The sequence below is a fragment of the Eretmochelys imbricata genome, chromosome 6 (assembly GCF_965152235.1).
Source record: "Eretmochelys imbricata isolate rEreImb1 chromosome 6, rEreImb1.hap1, whole genome shotgun sequence".
NCBI classification, from domain to species: Eukaryota; Metazoa; Chordata; order Testudines; family Cheloniidae; genus Eretmochelys; species Eretmochelys imbricata.
The window spans coordinates 16653285-16667285 of NC_135577.1; the positions used below are offsets into that span (position 1 = coordinate 16653285).

The window sequence follows — 14001 nt, forward strand, 5'->3', positions numbered from 1 at the left end:
AGTTACCCTGCACCTTACTACGCTGTGGCGAATGGCCCCTGCCAGTACCCCTGGCTCAGTACAGAAGAAGGGCCCTGATTGCCAGTACCTGAAGTCCCCCCGATGTCCATGGCTTTCAGATTCCGTGCTTTGATGATATTCACAATGATGGAGTTACCGGAAGGGTTGTAGCAAAGGGACAGGAGGAGTTCTCCCCGACTTCCCTGCAGAGAGGAGAGGTTGTTATAGACTGGCAGAACTCCCTGGGACACCAGCTAGCCTAGCTCAACCAGAGCACCTCGGCGGCCCTGTCCCCACAGAAACCACCTTCAAACATATTTATGGCTGTAACATGCTTTGCTTCTCCACCACATACGAAGAAGCTGGCTGTCTAGGGCTGGGAAGGAATCTGTAGCATGGCTTCAGCTAGCACCGTTATTGGAAATAAATTCACATCCACATGGATCAGTGAAAGTATCCCACAGCTGGTGCCAGCCCACGTGTTTGCAGTTGGCTCTAAACCATGGCCGAGAACTGTTTTCTGCTAGTAGAGTGTCTCCTACAGGATGCACAAGGCCTTAAACCCCTTCTCAGCTGACAGGGGGTAAGACCCCTAGGCCTTCGGATTCTGAATAAAGAGAAGATGCAGTCCCCAGGGCTGTCAATACTTCCCTTTTTTACCGGTACCAGATTCATGGGTCCATCACTGATTCATAGATTTTAAGGCCAGAAGGAACCACTCTGCTCATTGTGTCTGACCTCCAGCATAGCACAGGCCGGAGACATGGCTCTCATCCCAGCCTCCAGGAGTGTTGCTGGGATAGTGGTAGATCCCTCTCGGTATCTCACAGTGGTGGGGGTTCGGGGATGTCCTCTCTGGGACCCTTGCTGTGGCAGCTCCAGGATGTCCTCTGGGAGCACTAGGCTGTTATGGTCACTGAGGCCAGCTAATAGCCACGTACACTAAGCCAGGGCATTACACACTGGCTAAGCCTCTCTCTGAACACAAAGCAAAGGCCTTACGCTCCCATCGCTGCAGGGTTTCAGCTCCTTCCAGAATGTCTGCATCTGGGTCAGGTCCAACTTGTTGAGTGGAATGGACACCTCTCCGATGGGGTCATTGCGACTGAAGCGGTCATAGTCCAGAACCTGGAGATACAGCACCCGCTGCACCACCTTCTCGTATGGGAAACCTGCCAAGGAGACCAGAGCGGGAGGTGGCTACCCAGGAACGTGGCAACACGGCCAAGTCTGGCAGAGCCATTCCAGATCCATACACCTACTTAAACCCAGGTGGCATTCATGCAAAAGAGACCATCCCTGGCATGCATCTCTCTAGCCAGTTCTGGCTGGTGTATGTTGCTGGGATCGAACAGTCAGTGGAGAAGGGGCACTGGTTGGAGGGAGACACACTTTTCAGTAATTTTATGGCCTCTACTAATATCTGTGGTTACGAGTAATCAACCCTCATGCTTCATGACACCAGCTGGCCACTGGAATCCCACCCTTCACAAACATCTTCCACAATTGGCTGGGTGCATCGCAACTGTCTGTGGAGGTGTTTCTGTGAGTGATCAGGTATTGACTGTTCACCAGCGGTTGGACCCAGATCAATGGTGTGATCTGATCCAGCAGGAGGTCAGATCCCAAGGGTGTGGTCTGATCGGGCCAGAGGCAGGACAGTCTGATATGGTTTAGCAGAAGCGGAGATAGTGGACCAGATAGGCCAGAGATGTGGCACACAAGGTGCGACGTACGACTAGTGTGACCAGTGGTTCAGTACGGGGAGGCAGGAGAGGGGAACACAGAGCTGATTGTCCATTGGGGTGGCTGTGGGGGTAGGTCACAGAATCCGATGCTGGAAGGACCAGGAGGCAGGACGTTTGGCCAGACAGGCCAGTGGCTCAATGTGGGGAGGTAGGAAAGGGTGTACTGGTGCTGACTGACCACGGTGCGATCCAGCATGGTGGAGAGAACAGTCGTGTGGAGAGATCAGCCTGGCAGGAGCAGGCTCACTGCTGCTCTAGATGGCTCACTTTGGGCTCCAGTCTGGCAAATCCTGCTTCCTACAGGGACTTGGACTCACTTTCTGTCTCTCTAGGCGTTCATATGGCCCTCGTCACCACAGTATCTGAGCGCTGGGAGGCATGAAGTGCTAACCCCATGCTAAAGACAGGGCCCAGAGGCACAGGGGAGAGGCAGTGACTTCCCAGGGTTAGCCGGGGGTCAATGGCTGAGCTGGGACTCGCTCCTGGCTCACGCCCTGTCTGCTGGCTCCTGCCGCCTACCTTCAAAGAGGAAGGTCTCATTCCAGTGCGGGTTCAAGTTCTTCCTCTTCACTTTGGTCTCCAGCTTGTTCTTTTTATCAGGCAGCAGGTAGATCTTGACAAAAGGGTCACTGGTGCCGCTGAAGTCCTTGGCTGGCAGCTCCTGAGCCTTCATGATCTTGACAGTCAGGGTGGATTCCTGGAAGTTGTAGCCGACGCTGAATTGGATTCGGCCTAGGTTCTCCCTGCTGGAGCTGTCGTGTCCCTCGTCATCCTCAGAGCCTGGGGAGAGCTGAGTGGGGACAGAGAATGGAGAGTCATCCTGGAGAACTCAGCATGGGGTGAGCACTATTGCCAGGGAGAAACCCAGAGATCTGTCTATCTACCTGTCACTTCACCCGCCTAACTATGATTTATGTTCAGTCTTTGAGCTCCTCCTCCTATAGCTGCCCTTCACCCCACCCCCTCTCTCCCCCTCCTTCCCCAAGATGGGACCAGAGGAGGAGACTGGCCTGATTTCTCCCCATCAGGCAGCTCGGGACTCTACAGACCCAAGAGGCATCTCTAGTCGGGGCAGAGTGTAAATCTGCAGTGAGGAAGGGGGGTTGGAGGCTCCTGGGGAGGGGAGATCACAGCAGTGGGATGGGTAGCTCAGTCACTGGGTGGATGAGGCTGATTTCCATCTGCCTCTGAGGAATGTTACAGTATTGCTTCAATAGCCAGGGCCGATCTGCAGCCGTGATGTGAGTGTAACGCAAAACACAGCATGGGCTGGGTGCACCTCTGGGGCTGTTCCCCATAAAGAGGTTTCTTAGGCGGCAGCTGCTGTTTCCAAATGGCGGAGCTGGTCCTGTAGCTCAACCACTAGAAGCTCATGCTTTTAGACCAGGTTCAATCAGCTGCTGACCCAGCCAAGGGGAGGGAGAGAGGTGCAGTCGGTGAGAATGAAGCATGCTGGGTCAAGCTCTCCAAGGCAAGGCTCTGCCGATTATCAACCTGCTTCCTGATAATCAGCAAAATGCCCTGGGCTTTGGTGGGGCCAGGTTCTGGTCTGGGAGTAGAGAAGGTGTCTATGGTCAGAAAGGGAGGTGAGTTTCTTCTGGAGCCCTGTGTGTGTGGACAGCTCTGCAGAGCTGGGCTAGTATTTCACACCAGCGTCCAGCTCAGTGTCCTCAAAGAACAGTGGACAAAATCCCACCGTTGCCTGAGAGAGGGCAAGTGCTGCCATGCATGGCTCAGGCACAAGAGCTGGCTGAGATGGCCACCCACCCAGCATGTGTGCTAGCCTGCTGGGAGGGGGGGCCTGGAGACTGGTAGACCACCCTCCCTGGAATGTGAGGCCAGCCTGCAGCTGGCACGGGAGCCCAGGAAACGCTATGCACAGGCCCCATCACACTGCTTGCACCAGAGAAGGAGCTTCTGACAGCCAACTAGCTGCATAGCCTGTCTCCCCTGCTGTCACCTCCCGACTGACCCTCTCAGCTTGGGACCCAGCACAGGCATGTCTGTTCAGGCTGGGGAAGAACTGGCACAGAGCTGTGGGCAGGCAGGGCCTGCTGGGGACAGGTGCTGCAACAACACAGCAAATGAGTCTCTGCAGGCTGCCAGTGGGTTTGAACCCAGGATGGTCTGGACAAAAAGCACAGGCTTCTACCGTAGAATCATAGAATATCAGGGTTGGAAGGGACCTCAGGAGGTCATCTAGTCCAACCCCCTGCTCAAAGCAGGACCAATCCCCAACTAAATCATCCCAGCCAGGGCTTTGTCAAGCCTGAACTTAAAACCTTCTAAGGAAGGAGATTCCACCACCTCCCTAGGTAATGCATTCCAGGGTTTCACCACCCTCCTAGTGAAAAAGTTTTTCCAAATATCCTCCCCCACTGCAACTTGAGACCATTACTCCTCGTTCTGTCATCTGCTACCACTGAGAACAGTCTAGATCCATCCTCTTTGGAACCCCCTTTCAGGTAGTTGAAAGCAACTATCAAATCCCCCCTCATTCTTCTCTTCCGCAGACTAAACAATCCCAGTTCCCTCAGCCTCTCCTCATAAGTCATGTGTTCCAGTCCCCTAATCATTTTTGTTGCCCTCTGCTGGACTCTTTCCAATTTTTCCACATCCTTCTTGTAGTGTGGGGCCCAAAACTGGACACAGTACTCCAGATGAGGCCTCACCAATGTCGAATAGAGGGGAACGATCACGTCCCTCGATCTGCTGGCAATGCCCCTACTTATACATCCCAAAATGCCATTGGCCTTCTTGGCAACAAGGGCACACTGTTGACTCATATCCAGCTTCTCGTCCACTGTCACCCCTAGGTCCTTTTCTGCAGAACTGCTGCTGAGCCATTCGGTCCCTAGTCTGTAGCGGTGCATGGGATTCTTCCATCCTAAGTGCAGAACTCTGCACTTGTCCTTGTTGAACCTCATCAGATTTCTTTTGGCCCAATCCTCCAATTTGTCTAGGTCCCTCTGTATCCTATCCCTACCCTCCAGCGTATCTACCTCTCCTCCCAGTTTAGTGTCATCTGCAAACTTGCTGAGGGTGCAATCCCACCATCGTCCAGATCATTTATGAAGATATTGAACAAAACCGGCCCGAGGACCGACCCTTGGGGCACTCCACTTGACACCGGCTGCCAACTAGACATGGAGCCATTGATCACTACCCGTTGAGCCCAACAATCTAGCCAGCTTTCTATCCACCTTATAGTCCATTCATCCAGCCCATACTTCTTTAACTTGCTGGCAAGAATACTGTGGGAGACGGTGTCAAAAGCTTTGCTAAAGTCAAGGAACAACACGTCCACTGCTTTCCCCTCATCCACAGAGCCAGTTATACCATTTGAGATAAAGGACTGAACCAGCCAGCCAGCAGCAGTGGCATATTCATAAGCTCTGTGATTTAGCCTCCAGAGCACTTGGTTACTATGCTTCTTGTCAGTGACGTGTGGCGCCAACTCGCTAGCCAGCAATCTACCCTGCTTGGCCTCAGCCCCCGGCTCACCCGCCCTGGCAATCGGCACTGCCTGCTTCTCATAGGCCTCTCCAAAATGCCCTTGCTTCTCCAGTACCAATCGCTAGCAGGAACGGAGCTCACAGGCCACTGCACCGCAGCTCAACTCCCTCCGCTTGCTCTGCCTGCCTCATCTGGGCTCTTTGCAAGCATTTTCCCCAACCTCGGTCCATTGTCAGAGCATCAGCAGGCGTCTCATCTAAATGTGCTCTTCCTGTGCTCAGGACCCTTGCTTCTTATTAAACTCCAGCTTCCTTTCTATTATCTCTGCTCTGCTGCTGGCACAGAGGCCTATCCCACCCTGCTCCCTGCATTTCTTTAAGGCACATATGCATAGCTCCTGTGTTGGTCTCTTAGATGGGAGGCCTTCCAACTCTCTCAGCTCCCACGCTCCCCTTTGTACTCCCTGTTTTACTGCTCATAATAACGAATCATCGATTAATAATGACTATCTCAGTTGCACCACGGCTTCCCCCTGGTGGTGTGCAGGGGAATCATCATCACTCTGCTTTCACACGATACTGTATCGCTCCCCAGATCTCTCCATATTCCATGACGAAAAGCTTCCTTACGTTGGAGTTAAGGTTGAAAGTACACATCAATCTTTTCCAGGGAAATGGTCTTAAAAGGATGTTGTGGTTTAAACAAAACAAAACAAATCCCTAGAACGCCAGGAAAATCTAAATCCAAACAAACATCTGAAAGGTTGAAAATGTCAACAGTCAACAAAATGGCCTTTACTCCGACCTGTCCCTCCACACCCAGGGCATGTGCTGTACCAAACGCGCCTATTTTGCTGAGGACATTTTGCTGACACAGGCTGGGAATATCTTTGATCCTGAGTGGCCCAGATTGTGGTTTGGACTACAGAGCTGTGCAGCGGAGCGACTCTCCTTGCATCTCTGCATGTTACCCAGAGCTGGGGTCTGGGCAGGCAGGAGTGAGCAGTTGCTGTGTACATGGAATGGGTTTTCCCTCTATTCCCTGACCAGAGCAGCCTAGCCAGTGCACGGGGTGTTGTAATTTGCAGCTGATCCAGGCCTGCAGTTAATCACTACCTTCCAAAGCAAGGGGGAAGCAGGGGAGGGACTGTAACACAGAGGGGTGTCTCTGAACTCTGATGCCCCCTGGGCATAGACGCCAACTCCATGGGTGCTTTGGGGCTCATGCACCCATGGAAAAAAAACCAGTGGGTGTTCAGCACCCACCAGCCACAGCTGTTCTTCGGTGCCACCGATCAGCTGTTTGGCGGCTGGGTAGAGGCACTTGAGGGAGAGCAGAGAGCACCGAGCGGGTGGGACCTCGGGGGAGGGGAGTGGAGTGAGGGTGGGAAGAGGCAGAGCGAGGGCGTGGCCTTGGGGAGGGGATGAAATGGCGGGGGAGTTAAAAAAAAAAAAAAAGAACTAGATAAATCCATGCAGAATAAGTTCATCAAAGGCTATTAGCCAGGATGGTCAGGGATGCCACCCCATGCTCTAGGTGTCCTTACATAGGCTCCGACTCTGTGGGTGCTCCACCCACCGGCAGCCCCCCTATCAGCTCCCTTCCACCCCCTCAGTGTCTCCCGACCGCCAGCAGGCTCCGTGGATCAGCACCTCCCCCTTCTTCCCCATGCCTCCTGCTGCTGCAGTCAGCTGTTTCACAGCATTCAGGAGGCTCTGGGAGGGAGAGGGGAGGACCGAGGACGCGGCATGCTCGGGGGAGGGGGCAGATCTGGGCAGGAAGAGGTGGGGAGGGGATGGAGTGGGGGCCTGGGACAGAGCTGGGGGTCGAGTACCCCCCACCGGCACTTCAGAAAGTCAGTGCCTGTGTGTCCTTAGGCCTCTGGCTGCCAGATGCTGGGACTGGACGACATGGGATGGATCACTCGATAATTACCCTGTTCTGTTCATTCCCTCTGTAGCATTTGGCACTGGCCAGTCTCAGAAGACAGGATACTGGGCTAGATGGGCCATCAGTATGACACAGTATGGCCGTTCTTATGTTCAAGTTCAAAGCACTTGCTAACCCTTATGCCCAATCTCAGCCACTAGTGCTCTGGCACAAGGCCTGGGAACTGGAAACTCTTTAATAAGGACTTTTGGCAGGGTGAGTTTTACATTCTGAAATGTTCTGTGTGTTCAGAGTTTCCCTCAGCCCTTGATGAATGGTACAGTGGCTTTGGGAGATACAAATCCACAGCACGGTTATGATGCTACATGTCTCTGCCGACTCCCAGGCAAGGGCAACAATTTCCAATTACAAATCTCCTGCCCCTCAGCACCTGGCCTCAAAATCATATAATTTCTTTAAATGATTTAAAAGAATTTAGGATTTAAAAGAAATTCTAGTTTGGGGGCCTCCAGTCAGATATAACAAAGGGCCGAGCTCTCTCAAGCTGGAGGACCACAGGTTTAATGTTAGTTTCCTGAATGATTCTAACTAGAGTGGGCAGCAAATGGAATTTCCATCCCGTTGAAAGTTCTCAAATTTTGAAATTTGGTTTCACCCCCAATTGGGGCACAAAGAGTCAAAATCTCGGAATTTTCAGCAAAACGAAATATTTGGAAGTATCCCCTTTGACTCTTGTCAAAACACGTTATTTCAACCAGGTCAGGTTTCATTAATGGAATTAATACAATATAAATGTAGAAATCTTTCAAAATTATCAATCTGTTTCAGGTCTCAAAAAATAAAATGAAATAAATTTCAATTAAAAATGAAACAAAAACGTTAATTTTGTTTCAAAATGTCCTGTCAAAAAATTTAGACTAAAACGAAATTTTCCTGCAAAACATGTTTTCATTGCATCCTTGGCAAGAAAAGTTTTTGGTCAGAACATTTTGGCCAGCTATACAAGTGGGTTTTAGTGGGGGGCAGGAGACCCAAGCATTTAACGGACACTCCAGTTCTGCTGCCCTCCCACCACCCGACCCCTCTCCATGGTCTCACACTTAGAAACACTGCAGTAGTCCAGCTGAAAACGCTTGTGAACAGTGCATCTAATGACTTATTATCCCATCAGCCTCTCCTGACTTAGCCAAAGGCACCAGTCCTCACCGAGGCCAACACAGACTAAAGCAAACATGGAGTTTCCAGACCGAGCTCTCTTTGGCTGAATCTGCACTCACAGAGCTGCTTCTAACTGAAGCCACAGGAAAGATCAGGTTTAAGCCCAGTCGGTTCAGTGTGTCCATGCTGCAGACTTGTTACAGTTTTCCCCATACCCACACTGTCCTCTAGGTATCTATCCCACTGTTCCCAAAAGCAGAGGCCTTTGGAAGATATTGCAAGGCCAACGGCGCCATGAGGGACTGTTTGAAGGGAGGACTATTTGAACCATTTGAGTTACGCCAGCGACCTCCAATCACGCTGCCATCATCATGCTGCAGACTGAGACATTTCTTAGCCTGTCCCATCCTAGTGCTTCATGGCAGGAATGGGCACTGTTTAGGGCACTTTTGGGTGTTGATGGGAGGTATTTCACAAGTGAGGGGCCCAGGCTGCGCTCTGAATGGTGCCAGGCCTGGTCAGCCCAAAAAGCCTCCCCAAGAAATGAGGAAGACGGTAGTTCTTAAACCCTCACATCTCTCAGATGCCTTGCGCATTCTGCATCCAATATCCCACAGCTTTCTACGTGGGCCTCAGAGCAACGGCCTGGCACTAAGGAAGGAGAAGTTCAGGCCGAGATGTTGGAAGCAAGGTTCTTAATGGGTAGGGTAGAAACCACAATGGGAACAGACCCATTAAATCTCCTTCTGGCCAGTGCAGGAGCTTCCCTTCAGGGCACCTAATAGTGCTTTGTACTAGTTTCTAAAGAACTAGCTGGTTTCTAGACGACTCCAGAGATAAGATTTCCACCCCTGCCCTGGGAGCAGTATGGGGTGGGCTGGCCTGGTGGTCAACATGGTGCTCAGGAACCAGAGGCCAATGGGCAGGTCTGAAGGCAGGAGCCAGGTGTTAGAGCTGAAAATCGAAGCCAGCAGGGACAGGAAACAGGAGCTGAAGCCAAAGGCCAGTGTTGAGTCAGAAGCCAAAAGAGTCATAGCCCATGGTTGGAGCCGGAGCAGTCAGAAACCAGGGCAACGGAGTCCAGGGACTGGAAGGAGGCTAAGGGCAGGAGCTGGGAACAGGACAGGGTCAGAGTATGGAATTGGGGACGAGGCTGGGACAGCAGGTAGGAGACGGCAGGCTCTGTAGCAGCAGCAAGCCAGGAGCCACCTTTTTGCATAGACAACTTCCTTGGTCTCTTTCTGGCTTAAATAGTGTACGTGGCTCAATCAGGGACTCCAGAACTCATCCAATCAGGTCCCTGGGGGCGGTACCTTTAATGGAGCATATGCCTTTCAGGCTCCTAGTTCTCCAGTCACTAGTAGAGCTGTTGAGTGGTGTTGTGGATGTGGCCGCAGCCTGAAGGCCTGGACTCAGGACCCTGGATCCTCCCACTGACAGGCCTCACTGTTAGGAAGTATGAGCAACCATGTGGCCAACCAGGGAGGAGGTGGAGGCGTCATGGCTGTGCAGATGCAGGATGGAGAAGTCGTTAGTGGGGATGAACTGGGGAGGGTAGGGGGAGTGTGTGTAGATGAGCCAGCTGATCTGTAGTAGCCCTGTCCAGATTGCTCCGATTCCTGATCTGGCTGAACCGAGAGGCCTTGCGGGTGCTGGTGGCTCTGCACTCCTCCATTAATGATGAAAGCCCCTTTCCGCCTCTGGCTTCTCCGGATCCACTGGGAGCCTGAGTCACTCAGACAGAGCAGAAGGCTTGGTGCTGTGGCTTGCGGCCCAGGGACTGTTGGGAGGGCTGGCCGGGGCTCCCCTTGAGAAATGGGGGAAGAAATAAGAGAAGAGATGCAGACACACAAGGAGGGCAGCACATGCCTCTGCTCCATTATGGGTAGTGACGCCGCCAGCTGCAAGCCACTCCATCAGCACAAGGGCAGCCTGGAGGAAGCTGGAGCCATTGGCCCAAAGCAGATGCAGAGGGCTTACTTGGGAAGTCCCTGGGGACTGGGCAGAGGGAGGCCTGCATTGGCACATAGCTGAGCAGATGTGTGTGCTGTTCGTGCCATACTATGCCCAAGGAGAAACCTTCCCGGCATCTTGTCAGCAAGGGGAAATGTGGAGCACAGCCTGGGCACTGCCACCAGAAACAGGCATTGCAGGCCCCTTCGAGACAGGCCGCTCTCCTTCCTGCAGAGCTCTCAGTTCAGCTAGCCACCGCAGCGAGAGGTAGAGGAGCTGCCGGTGAGCGGAGCACCAGGAAAATCTCAGGCCATGGCTCTGACTGAAGCAAGACTCAGGGGCAGCTCTGGTTAATTTATCAGCACGTCGCCACGCACAGAGACTCCAGGCCCCGTCACCTCAAGTGCTGATGCTGAGGTCCCTCCTCTGCATGTGGCCCTCATGTCTCTGTGGGTGTGTGCATGGCCCTGGGACAGGATATCCATGTCTAGTCGCAGGCATGGGCTCCCGGATCTCAAAGAACAAATCCCTTCATCCTCCAGGCTTTGAGGGGTGTTAGGGGCTGGCCTTTCACTCCTGGCTGACTCTCCTGGATACACAGCATGGAATCAGGGGCACACCCACATCCACGATGAAGGAGCAATCCCCTCTGCATCTTGCCAGGACCTAGCTGGGCTCTTCCCTTTGCTACAAGCACAGGGGGCTCCGGGTATGGGGACACTCTATGGCAATCCTGTCTCTGTCAGCGGAGACACCTCTGCGAGGAACTGGGGAGTGGAACTCTTCCCACTACGTTTAGACAACTAGATAATATCTTATGGATTCCCGGGCCTGTGGCTTCATTGTTGTCCAGGCAGCTGTCAGAGGGGATCAGCCTCTCTCTCTGTCACCGGCATCTCCTGGCTCCGCTCCACACACTCACTTCCCTAGGGTCGGGAGCTCCAATTAGCCAAATCCTTCCTGACAGCCTGCCTGTCACATCACTGCAGCCATCTCCCCAGAACCAATCCGACGGCCCAGACTGCGTCTCGTCGTGGGCAGCCTTGGGATAGCTTGGCCTCCTCGACCCAACACAATGGAGCTACTGGGACCTGGCAGAGGACGGGACCCTCACGCACACAGCGGCTAATGGCAAGGGCGTATGGCCTGAGTGCCTGAGACAGAAGGGGGCTGAGCGGGGAGAGAGAGGAGTAACATACCCGGCTATCTATGCGGAGGGATTTCCACGCTGTACTGTCTATCAGGGAGTTGGGAAGAGACAACTAAAGGCCCCCAAACCCAGCTGGGATGAAGCTCTTCAACATCCCTAAATAAAGGCTCAAGAGCAAATGATGGGGCGGTGGGAGATAATGGCTGGTGCTAGTGGAGTTCCTCATGTGTGAGAACCATTGAGAGAAGGGCAGAAGGGCCAGGTCTCTCCTGTGCTCCACTGACAGTCCCCACATGCTCCAAACATGGGACCTCCTGACACCCACCAGGCCCTTGTGATGCAGCATTTGACACGCGCCCCTTGACAGCCCCACTCGCTGTCTGTCTGACTCAGCTCCACATTTGTGGTTTCGCTCGGTCATGTCAGTCCAGGGGGGCATACACTGCCTCCCCAGACACTCACCTGTGAGGACTGGATCTCAACCCCTTCTCTGCTGGGGCTCCTGTGGTACCATCGGCCGGGACCGGTGCTCCTGCAGGGCAATGGGACTGCGTCCCAGCAGGGGCTCAGGGCAGCACAGGAGCTATCGAGGAGCCAGTCGGTTCAGATTTGTCACAGACTGATGCTGCCTTAGGAAGCTGTTCAACCATCTCCTTCACTGGATGTCCCACCCCCCATCCCTCCCCCCACACGAGTGCTTAGAGAGCTGTTGGATGGATGAACGCCCCCCGCCCCCAGTGCATTAGGGACCCACTGGTCACGCCTCCCTGCCACCACACACTAGTGCATTGGAGATACAAGGTCACACCTGCATTGCCACCAGAGCGTGACTGCAGCTGAAGCACACTACCCGAGCAAGGTTTAATCCAGCTAGCCTGGGTGCCGGAGCAGCAGAGCTGCAGCAGCCCGTGTTGCAACCTGGGCTAGCCCCGCGAGTAATTACCCAGGGGTCTGGACAGGCTGGTACGGCCCATGGTGAAGCCCTTGCTACGGCTGTTTCACTGCGCCAGGACGCACACTAGCTAGATCACCACTACCCTGGTTAGGGTTACATGGGCTGCAACCAAGTGTAGACATACCCTCAGAAGCAGAGCTGGTCAAAACGCGGCCCGTGGAAAGCTTTCCCTCGGGAAAACACTGATCCAGTGAAGCCAAACCGTTCTGTTATGTTGAAATTTACGAGGGGAGATTATCAAAAGCTTTTCACTTTGATGGCATCATTTCAGCTGGTACATTGTAACACTGAAGTCCCGGTGAAACTACATTTCCATAAAGTTCTTTCAGTGTGTCTCACATGAAGGGTCTCTGACTCTTCGTTCTGTGGTGAATTCTGACTTGTCACTCCGAAGCGGGAGGAATGGAAATCTTGAGGTGTCAGATGGAGCCGAAGTTGCCTTTCCTGACCAGCTCTGCTCAGAAGCAAAGAACGCAGGACGTGTCCCATTTCTTGCCATCCACCCGAGCATCACACTTTTCCAGGAGCCAGCGGGAGCTGAGCAGGGAGGCAGCCAGTGAGACTGCTCTAGCTTTTTCGAGTGTTGCTCAAAATACACCTCTGAGGACACATCATCAGATCCCTTGGGACGCCTAGTCAGGTCATCGTGTAGGTCCCTCCCTGGGTCACTCAGAGGGCAGCTTGCTGGGTTGCTTGGGGACCTCCTGGGTTCGTTTGAAGGACACTGTGTCAGGTCATTAGCTCATGTTCCACCATCAGCCTTGGAAGCTAGTTGTGCAGGGTAAGGAATCTAGCACAGACTCATTCAGGGGTCCCAGCAGCAGCTACCTTGATCTGCCTGAGACAAATCCACAGGGCCCTCTCATTCTGCCCTTCCCCAAGCCAACCGCTGAGGAGGGCACAAAAAGACACACATGGAGCATTAGGAAGAAGGAGAAACCCAGGCATTGCCTTGGGGAGTTTTGCTGCCCTGCCTATATAGAAGAACTGAGCCTGAGCCTGCCCTTAAAAGCTATTGAGCCAAATTCTCAGCTGGTGCATATCAACGCCGATGGAGACCAGCTGAGAATCTGGCCCCTCATCTCCTGCGTCCTTGGGACAAAGCAGGGAGTTAAGTAGCAAAACAGTTTTGTTTTCCTGTCCTTCTGCTGGTCTCCCTCTCTGCAATCCTGTTATGGAGCTGGGTAATGTGTTTGGGGAAGGATAGAGCGTGTATGAGACACGGCACTGTATTGTTAGCTCCAGCTGCGGTAATTACATTCCGTCTCCCCCACACATGTCCCTGCCAGGGGTGCAGGGATACAACTGTCTAGGGGAACCTGAGCAATGTGAATTTCGAGCGGGGGAGGAGAGTGTTTAAAGGGGGCTAGGTAGGAGCAATGGGGTGACACTGATGAGCAGTGACAGTCTCCTAGTGGCAAGGGGTTAGGGTGTGGCAGAGTCTCCCCAAAGGCAGTGGTGGGAGCAGGGAATGACTGTGTGTTGTCCAGGGAGGGGCAGGGTAGGTGTATTCCAGCCAGGTCCTCACAAGCCTTGTTTATCTCTCATTTCTACAAAGCTTCCCCTCAGCGGTACCCTGGCTATCTTAGCACGGACTCCAGAGCTGTGAGCTTCTGCTCAGCAGTGCTCTGTCTATGCCAGCACGGACTCAGAGCTGTAAGCTTCCCCTCAGCAGTGCCCTGTCTATGCCA

General features: G+C 53.3%; 1 protein-coding gene across 1 annotated transcript in view; it reads right to left on the minus strand.

The window, feature by feature from the left end:
* SYT7 (synaptotagmin 7) overlaps nucleotides 1-14001 on the minus strand; it is a 90262-nt gene that overhangs the window by 14198 nt on the left and 62063 nt on the right. The window contains exons 9-11 of the mRNA XM_077819929.1: nucleotides 2268-2538; nucleotides 1003-1172; nucleotides 89-203 (exon numbers count right to left, since the gene is read on the minus strand). Of these exons, the coding sequence (XP_077676055.1) occupies nucleotides 89-203; nucleotides 1003-1172; nucleotides 2268-2538 (556 nt within the window). The remainder of the gene's footprint in view (nucleotides 1-88; nucleotides 204-1002; nucleotides 1173-2267; nucleotides 2539-14001) is intronic.